At 36.3% G+C, this 22,496-nt stretch overlaps 1 protein-coding gene across 6 annotated transcripts in view; it reads left to right on the top strand.

Annotated features, from left to right (window-relative positions):
- Nucleotides 1-22,496, top strand: part of Opcml (opioid binding protein/cell adhesion molecule like) — a 1,105,437-nt gene that overhangs the window by 994,320 nt on the left and 88,621 nt on the right. For all 6 annotated transcript variants that reach the window (XM_047518090.1, XM_047518089.1, XM_047518085.1 and 3 more), the window contains one exon: nt 7,073-7,198. In XM_047518090.1, the coding sequence (XP_047374046.1) occupies nt 7,073-7,198 (126 nt within the window). The remainder of the gene's footprint in view (nt 1-7,072; nt 7,199-22,496) is intronic.

Below are 22,496 nucleotides of genomic sequence, written 5' to 3'. Positions count from 1 at the left end.
TCAGTGAGAACTTGTCTCTAAATAAAATACAAAATAGGACTGGGATGTGGCTCAGTGGTTGCATGTCCTGAGTTCAATCCCCAGTGCTTCTTCCTCTCCCCTCAAAAAAATAACTTGCAGTTAGGCATAAATAGACTTTTCTCTTATTCTAAATGGTGTGAACAATATCAATAATGAGTTTGAAAAAGAACAATAATTGCTACACTTATCCATGCTACCTTATTATGTACTTACTTTTTTCCAGGTACTGTATTAGTGTATTGTATTCACTGACATTAGTTCTCTCAACACATTTCGTTGTCCTTATTTTACAGATGAGAATTCATGGGCCCCTTTGGATTAAGTAAAAATTCTCCCAGGTTATGCAAGTCTATTGGGTTACAGAACCTGGTACATGTCTTCGAACACGTGCTGTTTCCACCTCATTATGTACCGTGTGCAGGGTGGCGACTCACATATGCAGAGTCACACAGTTCAATCATCAGTTAGCTTTGCACACAAAATATGATTCGCCTTCAGGAATGTTTTCTAATTCAAGTTTGCTCTCACAAGTACACATTATTTTGCATAACACAGTATACATATTAGACATTTACTCATTCAACAAATTTTTATTTTTCTTATGTGTCAACCATAGTTCTAAGTACTGGGACTATAAATGGCTTATAAATTCTAAACTTTAGTGGGCCAGGGAGACAAGAAAAAAAGTCATAACAATGAATACAGAAAGCACAAAGATTTATAAGTATTTTACAGGAAAATGGAAAGGTAAAGCAGACAATGTAGCAAGAAGAACTGAATTCGGTATGGCAGGCATGGGGAGGTGGAGCTTGGACCATTTTCAAAGACTTCTGATAAAGGAACCTAAGTCCAGAAGAAAAAAACATTATGCTAGTAAAGAATAGGATGCTAAGTGTTTCCATCCCAGAGATTGACATTTGCCCGTCTTCTCCTTGAAGCTCTTGCTGTGTTAAGGTACTCAATTCAAAACCTGTTCACTCATACATTACAACTACAGGAGGAAGGATGCTAGTACTTATCAGGAATCGGATAGTATAATAAGAGTACAGGGATAAAGATAACAAACCCATCCATGGAAAAGTTCACTTGCAAAGGTAATGGTGTAATAAGGGCATGAGTAAGAATGCCTTGGGAAGAGAAGGTAGAGCAACTAAGGCATCGTAAAGGAGCTCCTGTTGAGTTAAGTATTGAAGTATCAGTGGTTTAGAGGCAGTAGAGTGGGAAAGTGTTCTCCAAAGAGAAGGAATTGTGCATATGAAGGCACAGAAATAGAGACTATACAGTCCTGGAGACATCTGTTAGATAAGAGCTAGCAGTTAGGCTTTGGCCAGACTGTAAAAGGTCTTATAAATTATAAAAGTTTGTCCTTTACGTGCTCACTAAAGAGCAGATGTGGGAGGTTTTAGGTAGAAACAAAGCATTTACAGGTAATGTGTTAAGTGTATGGGATTTTGATTATAAAGTGGTGGTAGAGAATGATGAGACTTTGGTAATATTCCAAACATGACACAATAATTTTTCTACTTATTTTCAATTGATGACAATGAGGTTGGAGAAGAAGAGTCAAGCTTGAAATGTGTTTGGGGTGTTTAAAGAGCCTTTGGCAATGCTATAAATAGAAAAAATGCATACATATTTTGTGGTGATGCAGAGTCCAAAGACACTTTTGCAAACCCAGTCCTTCTTTAAAATACTTGATTAAAATCTGGTAACGTATCATCTGCCTACACATATACAAATACAAAAAGAGAGATAGATACTAACTTACGTCTATCATCTATTTAAATGACCACATTTGCAGTCACCATAGTAGTGCACTGAACTGAATATATAGCCTGTGCAAATGCCCTGTTGTAACCCATCACCCAGGAAAAGGATAATCAGACACCTACACTATCAACAAAAGTGCCAAGTGTCTTCTTTGACAATAGGTTCCTCTTGTTACAATCTCTACATAGACTTTATATTTTCTTCTAGAATTCTTATACAGCTTTGTACTTTTGTATTCATTGTAATGATTTTTAATTTTTTTCTCGTTTCTCTGGTCCTTTAAACTTTAGACTTTATAAGTCACTTATAGTCTCACTATTTAGACCTATGGATGATGCATAATACAAATTTGTTGAATAAGTACATGTCTAATATGTATGATGTGCTATACAAATGATCGTGTATGTGTAAAAGCATATATATGTGTGTACATGTATATAAATATATGCCAAAAAGGCTTTCCTTAAGGCGATTAACTTTTTGTGCATGATTTGAAAACACACTGCTATTTGTAATCCTTTAGTTAGTCTCCTTGGGTTCTAACATTTCATTTTCTTTGAGTAATCTAGGCATTTCAAGTAAGATTGTTATTCATTCTTCGTGTTTATTTGTATATTTATAAGCACTAGCATGATATATAGACTCATTTGCTACAGATGCTCGTCTGCATTGAACAAAGATCTCCTGCCAAAATATGGAGAAGCATTCAAAGCCATCCCCAAGTGATCTTTTCTGCAAAAAAGTTATGAAGGCAAGAGTAGGTCTTCATAATATTGCCGAATTCATTTCAGATTTAAATTTGAAGTATTGAATACCTCCTTTGGCAAACAATGCACAGGGCCCTGGAGAAACAAGGATGGTTAAGAGGGACCCCTGTTGTCAATGGATTGTGGTGAGCTGGGAAGCGGACTTGAATGGGAGGTTTTTGTTTACTGTGGCAAGTGCTCTGACTGGAAGATGCTCTGGGATGACTAGGAAGCCACAGAAACAATATACAAAAACGAATGAATATAAATATTGTGTTTGGGGAACAGAAAAGAGAGTAAACAAAGAGACAATATGATATGTGCTCTGCCATTTACAAATTCTGTAATTGTGGGTAATTTACTTAGTTCCCCCAGTGCCTCAGTTTCTTCATTTTAATGGAATAGTTATTCTATTTATCTCCTAATTATTAGGAATCTCTGAGATCATGCATTGTGCAAAACAGTTTATAGACAAAGTTACATACTAATGTTGATTGCTAAGAATACCATAATTGAAGATAAAAAGATTTTTCTTTCTTCCCAAATCACATTCTGAGGACTGGGGATGTAGTTAGCTCAGTGGTAAGAGTACTCATCTAGCATGCTGAAGGCCCTGGATTGGATCCTCAAACACTGCATTAAAAAACAAATAAAAATAAAAATAAACAAAGCCAAATCACTTTCTGTACTTCTACCATATTGGCTATTCCCACCTTTGAAATTACTTGTTCCTTTGAGAAAATGACAGACTGCTATACGGTTGCAGAAGGGGAAAGACAGGACTGTGGGCTTAGTGGGATTGTTTGGTTTACCATTGGCAATCCTGTTTCGGGAAACTCTTAATGAGAACATTGACTGAGCATCTGAAGAATGAGGAGATTGTGATAAACTCTATGGAATTTTATAAGTATCTCTTTATCTAGCCCTCCTGAAACCATCTGATGAGATACAGTGTTCATGGAAGTGATGACTTTGAGATGGGGCACTGTGCTGAGCACTCCATCCCGGAGCACTCTATCCCGGGGCACCACGGCCACAATGTATTAAATCACCCTCCACTACCATGACTGTGCTTCCTCAAGCCGTGTCTAGCTTCCTTCTGGAGAGTCTCTAGGGCCTACAAAAAGGGACCTTCAGATGGCTTAGCACTTTCAGCTAAAGCAGACATTATTTTGAGAATATCTTGGAAGTTGCACTGAAGTTGTTGCTTTACAGAAGTGGGAAAGAAAAAAGTGTTGGCATTTCTAAGCCCAGAACTATTTTTTAACAAGTTAAAAAATACTGAAAAAACAGGTAGAACCATTTTCTCCAGAGATTGCAGTGTAGTTAGAATGTACACTATTTTTTTCCCACTGTGTATTTCGGTAAAATATGTGCACTGAAATTTCAGGGCAATTCCTAATGCAGAAATAATACAAAATATGGCAGATTTATAAGCTAGGCAATTTTTATTTATTTGCTAATGTAGATTCCCTTAAGAGCTCAAATGTTCTGTTCGTTACTTATGGCTTCTCCTTGAAAAGACTTACCTGTAAGGTCTTAGCAACATAAAACTTCAGACTGCATTGTCGCCTGATTTGAGCATCAGCCATAATTCTCTTTTGTCACTGACTCAAGGTGGTTTATAATCTACTATTGCTTTACCTGTTTGATAATTAATAATTCATAATTAAAGTGGCAGTATATGCAAGTCAGCATGACCATAAGCTTTCTCTCTGTTATGTTTCCTTTTATTTTGAAGATCTGAAAGAAAATTGGGAAGAAAGGATTAGGTGTCTGAAATCTCCCACTCCAAGTCTTAACTCCCCTAAGTTGTATAATTCTGCTCAATCTGTTCTTTGACTCTTTCTCTCAAAGAGGAATTAAGCATGCACCCTTGACAGCCTCTGTGCCAGACACTGAGAAAATAAGAGATGTGTGTGATCCTTTCTTGATCCCAACTACCTTGCTCTCCTGGGAAAGAGACAGGCATAAAGCCATTGACTGTAATGCTACATGCTCAGTCTCCTTTGTGAAGCAACTGAAGAGATGGTTTTGGGATGTGAGAAGAGCTTAGGGAAAACAGAAGGTGGGGGTGACATTTGAATACCTCTTGAAAGATGGTATACCCTCATAGGGATAGAAATCAAGAAAGGAGTAAGAGGAGCACAGCTATGGACGTGCCCATGCTCTTCACACATTGCAGGGAGAGCAATGATCTGCAGTGTGCTGTGTTAGAGGAAGCTGTACCTGGAAATGAAGCTTGGCAGTGGATTTGAGGCTAGACTGCAGAGCACTTTGGTCATGTAGAAAAGATCATGGATTATATCTGTTTGCTCATGGTGTGCTATAGGAGTGCATAGAGGAGAAGTTTGGTTAGATTATTGTCTGAAAAGATCACTCTAGCCATGTGTAAGGGATAGATTAGAGGGACCAAAAAATGCAAAGACCAAATGGAAGATTTTGGATTAGAGGGTATTGCAGATGTCCTCGTGAAAATCAGTGAGAAACTCAACCAGAACAATGGTGATGTGAAGTAAAAGTTGAGAAGGAATCTAGGTACTCTCCTTAAAGAGATTTGAGTTGAATTGATAATCAAGGGTAAAGGTAGGCAAGGTAGGTAATAAGATAAGGGATTGTGTAGATTGTTCAGTGCTAAAGATACACAGAGATGGTCTTGGTCCATGAGAAGAAAATGGTATTTTTGAAAGATGTTGCTGTCTTCATCATCATCATTATCATCATCTTTTAATATTTTAATGGCTCCTGTACATGCTCTTACAAAAAAAAATTAAAACCTAATATCTCCTCTGAGAATCTACTACTTCCAGCACTTTCCTGCTCTTCCAGCATCAACATGCAGGATTTTCATTCTTTTTGACCACAGTCATCCAAGTGGACCAACCTCCAAGTGTGGACAGAGACTTTCCTTGGGCTAATTCCTCTACTCAGATCTTCCCAGAACAAACTGCTCACCAAACTCACTAACCAGGACAAAACCCTACTTTGATCTATCCTGGAGCCTTGCCCCACTATGTGGCACACATAAAATAGCAATTTTACATTGACTGGCATGATTATTGGTGTTAGTGTTCCTCTAGACACTAAGTTTCACAATATTCATGTAGGACTTTATCTGTTTACTATTTTATTCCCAGGATAATGCCTACACATAGAAGGCACTTGGTAAATCTTCAGGAATGAATATAATCAAGTCATTAGTAACCATTGACTGGACTTATATTCACATCTAGACTGGAAATCACTGATGGAAACTGGCTACTCTATTAGTATCAACTAACACGAGTGATTACTTAATATGGGATACTCTGCTTTATCATTATTTTGTTTATACCTCACAACTTTGTGAGTTTAGCTGCTACTATCATACTAGCAGTTTATAGGTGAGCACAACAAAACTCAAAGAGGGTTACTTATTAAGAAAATACAGTAGATGAGGAATTGAGCTAAGATTCAAACCTGCATGTAACTGGAACCAGAACCCTGGTCCTAACCCCTAAGATACCCTACCATTAAAATACATTTTAGTTCCTCACTTATGATTTTTATACTTCATTGTTTTGACTTTTTCAATGGTGGAAAACCATTATCATTTGGTAGAAATCTTACTTTGAATTTTGATTTTTCATCTTTTCCCAGGTTAGTGTTATACAGTATAAAACTCACTATCCTGGGCAGTGGTAGTTAGTCATGTTCCCAATCAGCCACATGATCACAAGGGAGAGTCACCTATACTCCACAATGTACTGGGTTGCTATACTATCATGTTTAGAAGGTTAAATGTATTAAATGAATTTTGTACTTAATCACATATATTTACTGGAAATGACTGCATCATAAGTTGAAGAATGTCTGTACAATTTCATGGACAACAGTAGTGGGGACATTAATGCTTGCTGGTTAAGTCCAGGGAGAAAGCATCTCACTATGATTGAAAGAGTCAGAGAAAATTTCACTGAAGAAATTTTAAGAATGGTTAGGAATTTATAGGTTAAGAAACAGGAAGAAAATCATTCCAGGATGGACCTTTGTTGTGCAAGTTTAAAATTTGAAAGGGTCTGGTCTACTTAGGAAATGTTAACTAACTCAGTGTGTTTGGTGTATTGGGTGAGAGCTTGGAAAATGTTTGTGATTAGGGACTACCCATGGTTACTCACATTAGCTATTGGTTCCAGTACAGGGAATGAGTATGTGGATAGACCAGACTCTTGGAGGACTTTGTGTTTTTCCTTTGATTTTGCCTTTAAGTCAACAAGTTAAGAAGCCCATGTTTTCAGTTCCTCTGTGCCCCTTATCATCCACACACAAGCACCTGCATACTGCTTCAACAATAAAATACTGAGCTTTTCTTATCAGGAGTATACTGCAAATGCTGTCAGTGGTCAAAAACTTAGCAAATGAAACAACATGAAATTTGTGTGGATGAGAAAAAATTTCATCATAAAAACATGCTACACACATATTTATAAGTTAACACCTCCTTTTAATGCTAGTAATAGTTCTCAGGTATTTCTTTTCTCCTTGTTTCTTTACAGTTCCTCCCCAGATCATGAACATATCCTCAGACATCACCGTGAATGAGGGAAGCAGTGTGACCCTGCTTTGTCTTGCTATTGGCAGACCAGAGCCAACTGTGACATGGAGACACCTGTCAGTCAAGGGTAAGCTATTCATGTATGGAAAGCAGTCAGAGTTAGTGGGTTTAAGTCTTGACTGTCATATACAACAAAACTTCAGGAATCAGAAAACAGCAATGTACCTGTAATACAACAATTTAAAATCAAACAGGCAATATCTATCAACTGCTGAGTATTCTATTCTTAAAGAATTTATGGAGGAAATTTACTGAATTATTTTCATAGTGCTTTTTATGATCTTAAAAGGTTTTTGTTTTCTAAACTATAAAGAATAGAGCTTCATAAAAGTAACTTTCAGTAAAGATGTTAATTTCTCAATTGGTGGTGGCATATCCTTTCTTGCAGTAGGATGATAAGGTTATACAATGTCATTGGGAATGTTGGCATTATTGAGAATCCAAGAGAAAAAAGATCTCCTGTTTCAGACTTTTGGGAATATTTATCCCAAGCTACATCTGTCTGAGCTGTACATAAACAGACCATCTTGAGTAGAAAAGGACAATAAAAATATGTAAGTCTTAATATCAATTATTTAGTGCAGAACTCTCCTGGGAACTCAATATTAGGACATCATTTATGATCATCTCCAATGTAATGGGAAGGAACCAAAGAGACATTGGGCTTTATCCTCTTGGAAACTAAACTCACTCCAAATTGAACTTGAAAATATGGGCACAAAGCCACTTGATATGTTTACATGATTATTAGCAGCTATGATTAATTTTAGAAATTATAACAGAAATAAATACTCCCTAGGTATTAGAAAATACAAATATGAAATTCAGTGAATGGTGAATAGGAAAATGTGTGGAGTGTATCCTATGTGTGATTTAAAAGTAATATAGCTCTAAAAAAAAAAAGCACAGTAATAAATCTTAATAACCTTGAAAAGACAAAGATCTGCTATTACACAATAAACCCCAAGTATAGATGAAAAAATTCTGTATTAATTTCCTAGGGCTGCCATGACAAAATATCAAAAACTGTGTGACTTATAGAGCATTTCCGCACATTTCAGAAGGTTGTACATCCAAGATCAAGGTTCTGACAGGTTTGTCTCATTTTGGTAGGTGTGAGGGAAAATCTCTTGCTTGCCTTTTTTTCTTTTTTTTCTGATTTCTGTTGATTGCTGGAATACTTTGGCATTTCTTGATTTTTAGTTGTATCATCCTGACCTCTGCCTTCATCTTTTCATAGCATTCTACCTGTATTTGTCAATTTTTCCTTTGTGTTAGGAAACAGCAAAGGGGTAAGGGTAATATTGTATTAAGGCCCACACTAATGACCTCATCTTAACTTGATTATCTCTGTAAAGAACCATATTCCAATGAGGTCACATTCTGAGGTTCTGTAAATTGGAACTTCAAAGTGCTTTTTGAGGGGGATGCAATTCAACCCACAATGGACTTCATCAAAATTAAAAGCATCATTAAGAATAGATGAATAGTTGAGCCACAGACTTAGGGAAGTTATCTGTTGTACATATGTCTGACAAAGAATTCACATCTAGTGTATATGAAGCATCCTTGCAAAATAACTCTAACAGTCTACCACAAAATGAACAAAAGAATCTGAATAAACCATTCCAAAAGAAGATCTATGGCTAGCAAATAAGCACATGAGAACATACTCAACATTGTTAATGTTGAAATGATAATTAAACTTTGGTGAGATATCACTGCACAACCACTGGAAAGACCAAAAATTAAAAAAAAAATGACAATATCAAGTTTGGTGAAGATAACTATTGAAGTTCTTATCCATTCACTTTGGAACTATAAAAATGTTGTAAGCGTTATGGCAAACAATTTGACATTTTGTTGAAAAGTTAGAATATACGTTTAAAATATGACCCAGTAATTCTACTCCTAGGTATTAACTCAAAATACATGAAAGCATATATCCACAAATGTACATTGCACAAAATGTTCTTAATAACTCCATTCTCCTTAAACTAGAAATAACCCAACTAAGCACCAATAGGCACATAGATAAATTAAGGTATATTCAAAGAACATGCATTCTTCAGTAATTAGCTGAAACAAATCATTGACGCACATAACAAAAGGACCAAGGAAAAGCAGTTAAGCACAAAGACCTGCATATTGTATGGTATAGAACAGGGAAAGCTAGCCTATATTAATAGATGATGTCGAGGTTGCTGAGGGTAGGACTTTGTGGAGAATGAACAGAAAAGGGGTACAAGGAATTTGGGGGATGATGGAAAAATTCTATACCTTGAATGAAATGGTGGTTGCATTGCTGTTAAAATTAGTCCCAACTAATACAATCGTATGCTAAAAATAAATGTGTCATACTGTGTGTAAATTAAATTTCAATACATTTTGAAATATAAATATAGACACATGGGAAACAATGACTTGAATTTCTTTCCCTAATTTAGAACATCATTTATGTCAGTGATAACAAATGAGGAACTGGATTTATTACTAGAAGCACTACTTAAGCATTGCTGTTTCTTTCCACAGAAACTCAGAACTTGGGTTTCTTTCCCTGTCTTATTATTAAGGAAAGATAATGCTAATAAGTCTGCTTAACCATCTTTGTATAGAGACCTCAGATATGGAAACCCAAAATTTCAGTATTATAAAGCAATATTAACAAGAATTTAAAAATACACATGAGGGACATCACAAAGTTCACCTTTAATGCAAACATTAATAGTGTATGTTTCCAAAGATAAGGGCCCCAGGGGAATTTGGGCTAAATTTAGGGAAAAATTTTGAACTTATGTTTTATACAAAAGTGTCTAACCATCAGACCAATTTTTATGTATTTGGTAAAGTAAAATGTATTTATAAATGCTCGAAATTCCAGAATGTACTTATTTGATCCTAAATATATAGTTATCTAAACCTTGAAATATTTTAAAAGGGCTTTGAATTTTGTATAATTCTTTCTAAGCAATTCTTCCTAATGGTACACTGGTATGATTTCACTTTTAAAAGAAAGGCGATTCATTCATATTCCCAACCTTTATACAATGTAATAGTTGCAATTTGGTCTCAAAAAAAGCACAGCGAAGTCTAAATTTAAAATGATCTTCTCCTCTTTAAATCTCAGGGCTGGCTGTGCTTCACTCTGCGGTGGCTTTGTTTTGTCATCTAGGCAGGCCTTCACTTCCCTGTCATTTCTACTATTGTCTTTCTCCTCCCTGCTCTCAATGACATTTAAACATTTCTACGCAGTGTATTGTTTCCAAAGTTTGAATAGCTCTAACCTGGAGAGTTTGCAAATTTAAAATTTGCATCTACCAGGTGGCTACCAAAATTTATTTTTTTTTAGAAGAATGCTCCATCTACTTGGACTTAGGGAGTTGTTTTAAAGGTTTAGAATAGCATCCAATAAAACTTGAACATCAAACAGCATCTTTAGTAAAAATTGTTGGTTGGTTCTGTATAGAAGAACAAGAAATAAAGGTTGCAATGACATTTCCTTTGAAATTCCAATAGGATTACATGAGAGGATTTAGCTCACTGGACAGCTGTGTTCCCAAAATGCTAATGCTAATGCATTTTGGAAATACATGGCTTAAATTTGTAGTTCTATAAAATGGGAATGAATAAATAACCTTTTCATTTAGGAAAAAAATTTAATAGACCAATGACTAAAGATTAAAATGAATATTCACATTTTTGGTTTAAAATGACAATTTGCCTATGTGCTACCAATTTGTAGAAATTATAGAAATAAATTCATTATTACATTAGAGAATACTAATGATAAAGTTTTTAAGTCCAAAATCATGAAGAAAGTCAGAAATATAAAAAGTAGATAAATATAATGAAGGAAAAATATAGGAATATGATCTCAAAATGACAGGTGGTTGAAAAATGAAGGGGTTCAGGTAGGGGGCACTGGTAAATGTTTAAAACTGATTGTGGATGAGCGGAGGCAAAGGATGGGAACCCTGGTTGCATTTACCAGTTCTCAAAGTGCCAGTATTCCCATACTGCCACTTTCCTCGGAGCCCCTTTGAAGTGGCTTTACTTTTCAGATTTATTTTCTCATAACAACATATACACCAGAAATAAGTCTGTCTTATAAAAGCAATGAAGAATCACCAGATTCCAGATGTGGGTCTACAGGTCTTCCAACTTTACTTATTCCTAGACTGAGTAGGCAGCTGGAGACCTCTGGACCTCCTGTATCCTTTGCAATATTGAAATATGCCAGGGTTCTCAGAAATGGCCTTTCCAGCAGTTATGACATCTACCTCACTCCTGAGGAAAGCTGGAAATTTTACAGGATCATGATGAAGTATTGTGAACATATTAAAAATAAAAGTGCTCTGTAAATATGGGTTTGGGTTTTACTACTGACATGGAAACCACTCAGCAATTGATAGTATATTTATTCTTTAAGTATAAAAAGCTATACTTAAATTTTTTAATAGCAGATAATGGCTTAATTAAAATCATATATTCATATAGATTTGCTATAGAACATGGCACTTGCTTAAAAGCCTTCAACACCTAGAAATATGAACCAAATGACCAAAAGCTCAGGAATCAAGGACAATGATGGAGTCATAGGCTGCTGCTGTCTTAGGGAATTCCTCAGGATAGCATAGGCAGGGCTCAAATCAGGCAGGTGACTAGGTTGGCCAGTGACCAGTGTGTTTGGAATATATTGTGAATCTGCCAAGTTTCAAAAATTATTTCCAGTTCTTTTTCCAAAGAACAGGAGAAAGGAAGTCAGACTGGCATGAGTTGGGAGGCTGGCTCTTTGGGGCACAATGTGAAAAGAATGTGCTGCCTGGGAGTGGCCAAGGAGACAGGAGAAGTTACTTCTGTTCTAAGGAAGACTGCCTCTTTCCCCCTTGCCTAGCCACAGTGGTCACTCTAAGGCATTACCCACCTGGCCCCACTTCTGATGGTATATTTGAGAAGGTCAGATGTTTGGAGAACATAATAAATTCTTCTTTTCTGTCTTCTCTCCATGGAGATTTGAAGATGATGGTCATTCACCTGGGAGTGAGTTGCTCGTACTTTATACTCATACACAGTAATACCTCGGGGAACAAGAGAATGAATTATTTCACAGAGGTGAATTTTCTAGGTAACCAAAGCTGACACCTGTACACATTGACTTGAGTCACTTTTAATGGAAGCACTTTAAAAACGTGCCAGGTTCTCCTCTTTCCTTCAGTCTAGTGAATGCCATCTCACCTTGTCTTTATATTATGACATTAACATCAAGTGAGTATTTAGAGACTGGGATGACTAGGAATATAGCCATTAGATACTGTTCTGTTTTGTAGTTTCTCTACTTTTCCTTTCTTCCCTCCAGTCAGATTATTAACACATTTTGTTCCATCACCCTAGGTGTGGAACACCTATGAAAATGTAAATATGGTATATAATACATGAGATAGGGCTGGGGAGATAGCTCAGCTGGTAGAGTGCTTGCCTCGCAAGCACAAGGCCCTGAGTTCGATCTCCAGTACTGCAAAAAAAAAAAAAAAAAAAAAAAGAGAGATAATTATACTCTATGCTATATAATTATATTATATTAATTATATTTTATATTATGTATAACATATAGCATATGACTATATTATATATTGTATAATTATATTATGCATTATATAATTATATGCAATATACACAATAATATAATTATATTATAAAATATATATTAATGATTACCATATATAATAATTATATAAAATATTAATTATTCTTAATAATATAATAATAAATTCTAGATTATGATCTCCAACCTATTTTTATGCAACTATGTCAATTTTATTGATGTATTTGCAGAACTGAAAACTCAGGACGTAATGTGTTGTTAATTCTTCCTGAAGTCAGTGTACCTGCATTTTAAAAGTCACGTTTCTTCTGATTATTTACTTCTAATATGCCATGATAAAGAATCCATGTAACTAAATTGATTAATCCTGGATAAGAACTAGTAGTGGGAGAGGACTTCTGAGGAGAGGGTGTCAGCTCTCATGAACGTGATGAATGGTACTGATGATAACTATCTGGGGAAGTGATGGTTGGCATTGTTTTTGATATGTCAGGTTGCCAGAAGACTTCCGTAACATCCTCCATGGTTCTGACCTGTTTGACCAATTCTGTCTTCTATTTTCGGTCTATCAAAGGTTAAGAAATGTATTGATCAATTGACTGTTTATACTGTATCCTTTACTTACTGTACAAATTCCTCAGAAAAAGTCTTAAACCAATGGTCAAGTTCTTGACACTGCAAATAAAAGAAGCACTAACCTGCACATATGGTTATGTGCCAGTGTCTTCACACTGGTAGTGTTAGATTGTGGGTTGAACACAGACTTCAAATCTTACAGACCTGAACTTGAAATTCAGGCCAAGTTATTAATAAGTTGAGTGACTTTAGAAAAGTCACTTAATCTCCATTATCTTCAATTTCTATGACTTCAAAATGGAACTCTATGTTAGCTACATCAGATTATTTTAGGGATGAAAATAGAAGACGAATTGAAAACATGTAATAGTGTTGAATGAATATTAAATGCATTCCTCCTAAATTACAGTTGTGCCATGTTTTCCTTTCAATGCTTTCTCTGAAATACTGGTTTTAATAATATCATGATGAATGTTCATACTGTGTGCCAAACCCTCATCTGTACACTTTGTGTTTTAACTTCTTTAATGATCCAGCAGCCCTTAGAGAAAAGTGCTCATATCTACTATTATTCTACCTCTGTCTTCTTGTCTTATTCTTTTATACTCCTGGATCATTCAGTGATTCTGTGTTTCATTGGTCTACCTAAAAGTTGAAAGTAATTCATTTGTTTTATTTGTGACATCCACAATTGGAAACAACCCAAAAGTTCGTCATTGGGTGAGTGGTTAAACAAGACAAGGTGTAAATATATCATAGTATACTGTGAATCAATAAAAAAGGAATAAACTGTTAATACACTCAACAACATGGATGAACTTGAATGGCATTATGCTGAATAAAACAAGTCTGCCACAACTGAAATTTGATAGTAATAGACTATCATTCCACTTCCTTAGTATTTGTGAGAAGGAAGGATTATAATATGCACAAAAAGCCTGTGATTGACAGAGATTAGGGTAGGGGAAGGAGAAGCCACAGAAGGGAATTGGTGGTGGAACAGCATAATGTATTGATTGCTATGATAAGTGTATGAATCTACATGTCTGATGAAATGTCATAGAACTCTACACAAATGCATGAAAAATCACTACATGGAAAAACTAGTTAAATACAAATGATCTCCATAGAGTAGTTGTAGTATATATGCATATGCAAGCACACATGTGTGTGTATGTGTATATGTGTGTGGGTGTGTGTATATATATGTATGCATAATATACATATATATGTATTAAATCACATAAGAAGTCATTAGAGGAACTGAGTGATAAGTACTTGGTACCTATCTACTATTTTTACAAGTTCTTGTAAATCACTGATTATTTCCAAACAATACAACTACAAAAGTAGGAAAAAGTAAAACTAACCTGTATTTTTCTGTCTTTAACCTATTTATACTTATGCTTCTACAGAAAATTTATAGTTTATAACTATTTTTACATGTATTACCTCAAACAATTTTATAGCAGCTCTCTAAAATAAGTCAGAGAAGGAATAGTCTGCCTGTTTCATGGGTAAGGAAACAGATGGAAAGGTTAAGTAATGATGAATGACTCACAGCTAACTAAAATTGTGGATCTATGAAAAGAACCTAGTTCCTGATTGTCAAATCTGGAGCTCTTTATATTCTACAAAGATGGCTCCTGTGATTTGAGGTTTGAACAGGTGCAATGTAAATTGATATTTTTTTAATCAAATTCTTCTTGTTATCTGGAGCACCCAAAGGTGCTCACTAGCTCTGAGTATCAGCCACACTCTCACATTTTCCTTCCTTACTCCTTACCAACTTTCCTATGTCTAGGCACGTTGTATCTGTACTCAGTATTGTTCTAACAAAAGCACAGCTTCTGAATCAAAACCACATTCATGTCATTGTCTGCTGTAGGTCCCCGTTGTTCCTCTGCTTCAATTAAAATAAACCTGCTGAGACCTACCAACCTCATTTCTCTTCTGAGCCATCCCAGGTACAAGTTCCAGCCACTAATAGGAATTGCCTATTAGTTGACCTGCTGCATCATCCAGTCTTGCTACTACTTCTTTGTCTCTGCAAGGCAGCCAGGATCCTTGTTTCTAATCTGAAGCCATGTTTAGAGCCTAATTAATCCCTAGAGTGTGAGAAAGAGGTGTCTGAGATGAGAAATCAAGGTTATACATATCTTGCTCAGTGGAACAGTTATGGGCAAACAAGCTGTTCCTCTCACATTTTTGCAAAGCAAATTTATGTTCACTAAGTTTGGTTCTTGTTGTAAATGAGAAGTGTATGAAGGTCTAGCAATGCGCTTTTCACCATATGGGTGCCCATATGTTTTCCCCCTTTGCTTGCGTACATTTTCGCTTTGGCATGCACATATGCCTGTATTTTTGCAACTTAACAATATTAAAACTAATCCCATTTATGCTCCTTTTGGGTGATTTGATTGAGTCATAAATTCCTGAGAATCTCTTCTGTGGGAGTCTGCAGTTGTTTTGTGTGAGCAGGGGGAGGGCAGAGTGAACTACTCTGGCAGACAGATGCGGTTGGTCAGTATCACTTACGGTACACCTGATGGCCCTGACCCATGCTCCACAGTTGGTTCCAAACCCTGCAAGAAGGGGAAGTATGGGTTCATAATGAGATTAATATTGACCTTTTATCTCCCTGCCTAGGGGGAAAAGTTCTTAATAAGAATAGATGATAATATTGTAGGGTTCCTTTTCTAATATACTAGGTGAATTAACTCACCTGGAGCAAACTATCATGATGTCTTGAGATGTGGTTTTTGATATGTGAGCATGCTTAGTAATTTTACTTAATAATTCCTACAGTGAGTTGAGAAACTATGCATGTGGAAATGAATAGTGCATTTTAAAAAGATGCTTGATTTCCTCACTAGACTTTTTAGATAATAAATATAAGAATGGATATTAACATGTATACATGTTAAAACTCAACTAACTCAAATGTAAAATTGGAACTGGAAATGGTCCTTGTTCATTGTTTATAAAGACTTCTCCTTTTTTATATCCTATCCATTCATTCATGCATTCATTGGATGCATTAAGAATATTTCCTTTGCCTCTTAGTAACAATAGTGTTGACATAGACAAGATAGATGACATTCCTGCCCTTATGGAGCTTATGGTGTAGAGCGAGAGATAGTCATTGATATATTAATTAAGAGTATGTGTGCTGGGGAGATAGTTCAGTTGGTAGCGTCTTGCCTCGTAAGCACAAGGCCCTGGGTTCGATCCCCAGCACCGCAAAAAAAAAAAAAGAGTATGTAATCTCAATGTATGGTAACTCCTATGAGGATAGGGAACAAGACATGTTACCCAGCCTAGGGTGAAGTTTCCCTCAGTAAATTTGACTGCCATTCAAAAATGATGGACATCAACTGGAAGAAGGATGGGGATCCTGGCATATGGAGGGGCTTGCTGAGTAGAATGATTTTGGTTGGGAAACATCATGTCCAAGTGTCCTGAGGGAAGAGGTAGCTAGCCTCCCAAGAATCAGAACTGACATTTGAATGCAGAGAAAGTAGGAAAGACAATGATCTGATTTGGGGTAGTGAGGTACCAGATCACACAGAGCCCATAAAGAGTTTGATCTTTATTCTGAGAGCACTAGAAAAATCACAAATAAAGTTTGAAGTAAGAGAGCTTGGAAATAAGATGTTCTTGTATCTGGATTTGACTAGGAACATCTCATTTCTGATCTACTCATTTTCTATGTAAATCTGGTAATCGACTAAACCTCTGCCTCCATTCCCCCGCCTATAAACCTGAAAGGAATTAGTAATAATACTTTTTCCTTTATGGAGGAAGGAAGAATGGAATCTGATGGTATCTATTCCAAATACTTTTTAGATTATAATATGAAAATGGATATTAACATGTATCATAGCAAGTGTAAAATTGGAATTGGAAAGGCATCCAGTGCTGCCAGGCGTCTGTTGCAAAGCCTTCTCTATGCAATTGCTGTATCAAATTATGCTATTGAAATCAGTCGGACACTGATAAAATTGAGACCAGCTTTACAAGTACTGTAGATCTAATTGGCCTCAGCAGTGGGTCCATAGTGACTCTTGCTGCTGAACAAAAATTGTGGGCTTCAATAGAAAATAATAAGCAGGCTGGCTCCACACTAGCATCCTGCTACCACCTCTGGAGATAATGCACTTTAATTTAGACACTGAGCTCCTTCATTTGACCAGAGGTTGAAGGAACCCCAGAAAGGGTTGTTTCCTTCTTCCCTCCTGGATGAGTACCCTTGAGAATAGATTTAAAAGACCTTCAGGTCCATCTCTGTCTACCTGCTATCCTTGTTGTTCCTTTTATACACCCATTTATATTTCTTTCAAAAAATCTATACATCCCTAGGGTAAAATTTCCTATAAATCACTTTTCCTTGGTTAAGCTATTTTAAATTGGGTTTCCATTACTTACAGTCAAAGTAACTCTGATTATATTCACCATGAAATTTAGAGGACAGTGTGTAACTGAGGCAAGTGAAACATAGTCCCTGATTTATACTTACAGTGAGATTGGAAGGGGAGAGATCTGTAAAGTCAGCATTGCACTGCAGAGTGGTTGGGGTCAAACCAACTCTAAGAAGACTTCTTTCTAATATGAAAGTGATAGGGAGGGTGCTACCTGAGATCATCCTCCAGCCATGCCCCACCTGCCGACAGTTACCACCCACTCAATTCTCAGAGTATAATCATTTCACATCTCAGTAGTCCTTAATTAACACAGGAGCTTTGGGGGGACACCTCATATCCAAACCACAATGCACACCATAAACAAGGCATTGAGAGACATACCCAGACTATGTCCCTTACAAGAAAGCTATCACTTGGGAAAATCTCATAAGGAGCAAAGAATTAATTTGTTTTAATTGATTGATTGATGCACTGACATTTTTTTGAGATCAGTTACCCTAGTTTGGCCAGATGTGATCCCTCTCTTCCCTCCCTATACTTAGGCCATTGGAGAACAGATATGGTACAAGGGGCTTATATATTTTTTCTTTTCATATTTTTTATTGATGCATTATAGTTGTACACAATGATGGGATTTGTTGCTACATGTTCACACATGTTCACAACATAACATTATAATTTGTGCAGTATAATTCCCCCATGTTACCCTTTTCCCTTCTCTCCTGCCTTGTCCTGTCCCCTTTCTCTACTCTACTGATCTTCCTTCCATTTCCATGAGATCCACCCCTCCCCATCACCTTTTTTTTTTCTTTTTCCTCTCTGTCTTCCACATATGAGACAAAAAGTACAACCCTTGACCATCTAAGATTGGCTTATTTGCTTAACATAATGAGCTCAAGCTCCATAGTTTTTCCTACAACTGGCATGATTTCATTTTTCTTTACAACTAAATAAAACTCCACTATGTATATATACTACATTTTCTTTATGTACTCATCCATTGATAGACAGCAAGTCTAGTTCCATAGTTTGGTCCTTGTGCATTGTGCTGCTATAAACCTGGGTATGAATGTATTACTATATGATAATGACTTTTAATCTTTAGAATAAATGTTAAAGAGTGGTATAGCTGTGCTATATGGTGATTTCATTCCTAGTCTTTTGAGGAAACTCCATACTAAATTTTTAGTGGTTGTACTAATTTACAATCCCGCCAGCAGGATAAAGTGTTCCCTTTTCTCCATATTCTCTCCGGCACTTATTATTGTTCATATTCTTGATGCTGCCATTCTGACTAGAGTGAGATAAAATCTCAGTGTGGTTTTGATTGACACTACCCTAATTGTTAATGATATTAAAATTTTTGTTCATATATTTGTTGGTCATTTTTATTTCTTCTCCTGAGAAGTATCTCTTTAGTTCATTCACCCATTTATTAACTGGGCTTTCTCTTTTTATTTTTAAATTTTTATGTTAAGTTTTTGAGTATTGTATATATTCTGGATGTTAATCCTCTCTCAGAAGAGTAGCTAGGAAAGATCTTCTCCCATTTTGCAAGTTCTCCCTTCACGCTCTTAATTTTTTTCCTTTGCTATGCAGAAGCATTTTAATTTGATGTCATCCCATTTACCGAATCCTGGTATTATTTCTTGAGCTTTAGGTGTCCTATTGACAAAATCATTGCCTGTTCCTATATACTGAGTAGTTGACCTTACATTTCTTCTAGGAGTTGCATAGTTTCTGGTGTAATTCCAAAATCTTTTGAGCATTTTGGGTTGACATTTTGTACAGGGTGAGAAATTAGGGTCTAGCCTCATTTTTCTACATATAGCTAACCAGTTTTCCCAGCACCGTTTTTTACAAAGTAGTTTTTTCTCTGATGTTTTGGACTCCTTTGTGTCTGTGTGGTTTGTCTCTGTCCTTTCTATTGTGCACCACTGGTCTATGAGTCTGTTTTTATGCCAGTACCATGAAGTTTTGGCTACCATAGCTCTGTAATGCAATTTTAAGTCAGGTATTGCTTTTTTGAGGTAGAGTTGCTTTGGCTATTCTGGGTCTTTTATTCTTCTAAATGAATTTTAGGATTTTTAGGATTACTTTTGTTTGTTTAGTTATGTGAAAGAATGTCATTGGTATTTTGATGTGCATATTGAATGTGTAAATTTCTTTTGGTAATATTATGCTTTCAATAATATTAATTCTGCCCATTTATGAATATGGAACATCTTCCATGTTCTTGTGTCTTCTTCAATTTCTTTCTTCAATATTCTATCATTCTCATTGTAGATGTATTTTCCCTCCTTGATCAGATTTATTATTGGGCTTCTTTCTTTCTTTCTTTCTTTCTTTCTTTCTTTCTTTCTTTCTTTCTTTCTTCCTTTCTTTCTTCCTTCCTTCCTTCCTTCCTTCCTTCCTACTATTAAATGGGATTATTTTCCTAATTTCTTTCTCATCAGATTCATTATTGTTATATAAGAAAGGTTTTTTTTAAAGAAGAAAGTTTTTCTTATATAATCTTTCTTATATAAGAAAGATTTTTGTGTGTTGATTTTATAACCTGCTACTTTGCTGACTTTATTAGTTTAGCAGTCTTTTGGTGGAACTTTTAGGATCTTCTAAGTATAGGATCATATCTTCTATAAACAGTGATAATTTGATTTCTCCCTTCCTTTTTTTATCCCTTTAATTTCCTTCTCTTGGCTAAATTGCTTTCTCTAGAATTTCTGGTACTATATTTATAAGAGTGACAAGAGTGGACATCCTGTCTTGCTCCAGATTTTAAAGGAAATAAGGCTCGCATACCTGTGATTTTCTCTAGCATGAAGCACATTACCTTGCATTTTAAAGGTGGTCAAAGTGTTCCTATTAAATAATACCATGTATATCTATATTTTTTTGATCTATAGCAAACTAGAATAAAGGAAAGGGGAAGGGAATGGGGATCTGCCGAGACTGGATGGCAGATCCAGATATTGAGGAAGCACCCTCTGGATGGTAAGACATTTGATGTATAGGAGTAAGGACATATGGGGAAGGCACATCAAGATTTAGAAACTACAGGAACTTGTAGTTTTATGTCTAACGTGGTCTTCTTCCAATTGTCTCAGCAAAACTCTTGGTTCCCTCTTCCCTAAAGTATTTACAGGATACTAGATGATCTTAATGTTGATGTTTCCTTTAGATCACATTTGAACCATGTAGAAACATATTTCTATACCATGGTGACCTATGATCTAGAATATATTCTTCAATTACTGACCATTTAAGTTCTTGTAGCAAACCTAAGACATGTGCAGGAAATCTCCCTAGCTTCACAAAGAGAGGCCCAAAAAGCATTAGAATGACTTTCCTCAACATACAGTTTGATTTTGACATATCGGGTAATTGATCACAGCATCTTACACCATGCATTTTTCAAGGTGACATCATAATTTTGACTTCCCTGTCCCTGTAGATTTTTCCTGCCCATTTTCCTCCTAAGATCACTTGCTATCATAAGCTTTCAACCAGTGCTGAGTCTTAGCTCCCACATACCAGCAATTGAGAAATAACTCTAGAAATGGAGGTAATAGGAGTTCTACCATCTTCAGTGTAAAATCAATGGTTAATTAGTCAACTATCTTCATATAAGATTCAGAGGAGGGAGGGGAATGAGAAGCAAAAGTTTCTGGGAGCATTTCAATTGAGTAGACTCTCCACTCTTAAAAACTCCAACCTCAGCAAGAGAGAACCTCAACTGGAGGTAAATAGGCTCAAGGGGAAAAATAGTTAATTGTCACTTTGAATCTGGGTTGCATACTTGAAGGCTATGATTGACTCACACACTAACAAGAACTGGATTTGAGTGAGGAGTAAGGAAATTGATCTCCCACAGAATACTTAAAGCATAGCCCATGTTCCCCCTCCTGGTAGCCTGAAAAGTGGGAAGACTCCTTAGTTGATAGAGGTGGCCAAGGAAGTCTTTTCTGCCTTTTCTTTTGTTTTAACTCCTCCCTTATCCCTTAATTAATTTTTTTTCCCATACTCTTAATGGTTTCCTTACTTCGGAATCACTTATTTGTGAGAGTAAACCCTGGGGATGCTAGCAATAGTTTGGTTTTAATGATATGTTTAGTAAAACAAGACTACCCATCCTGTTTCACCAGCTCTCTTCCTGTTCCCCACAAGCTTTGCTTAGCTCACCTCTACTCCTTACACCATCACAGTTCATAAATGCTTTGACCAGGAGCCTCTCTAGGGCCTCCTCCTGCTGCACTGAGCCTGGGCTTATTTGTCCCCACATGATTGGAGCCGGATGCAGTAATTATATCTGCTGTGAAAGAGTTTCTCTCCCTTATGAGAGTTAAAGATATTGCTGGCACTAGTGATGAAGAAATGAGCCTTTTCTGCAGAGCACCATGGGCCATGGGGAACTCTGCGACATTAGCTAGCAAGCCACTTGGAGCTTTGCCATCCTGGGTTACACTGCACTCCAACTCTTACCTCAATCTATATTCCTTACCTGTCACCCTTCTTTATTTACTCCTGACCCAGCTTCCAACTTTTCAGATAGCTTTTCAGTGAGATTTCCTGTCCCTGGGGGTGTGAAACCCCTAAGAGTATTTTAAGGTACAGTTTTAGAATGTCCTGATGTCGCACCTCTGTTTTGCCCAAGGTGTAAAGTACCTAGAAGCCTCCTACATGGCCTCTACCTAGAATGATTCTCCCAGGAGTCCAGGCCCTCTAATACCCAGCGGGACTCTCAGAAAGACCTATCCTTCAGC

Source organism: Sciurus carolinensis, chromosome 11, assembly GCF_902686445.1.
Source record: "Sciurus carolinensis chromosome 11, mSciCar1.2, whole genome shotgun sequence".
Lineage (NCBI taxonomy): Eukaryota > Metazoa > Chordata > Mammalia > Rodentia > Sciuridae > Sciurus > Sciurus carolinensis.
The sequence above is the reverse complement of the archived record's forward strand: the minus strand, read 5'-3'. Positions and strand labels throughout refer to the sequence as shown.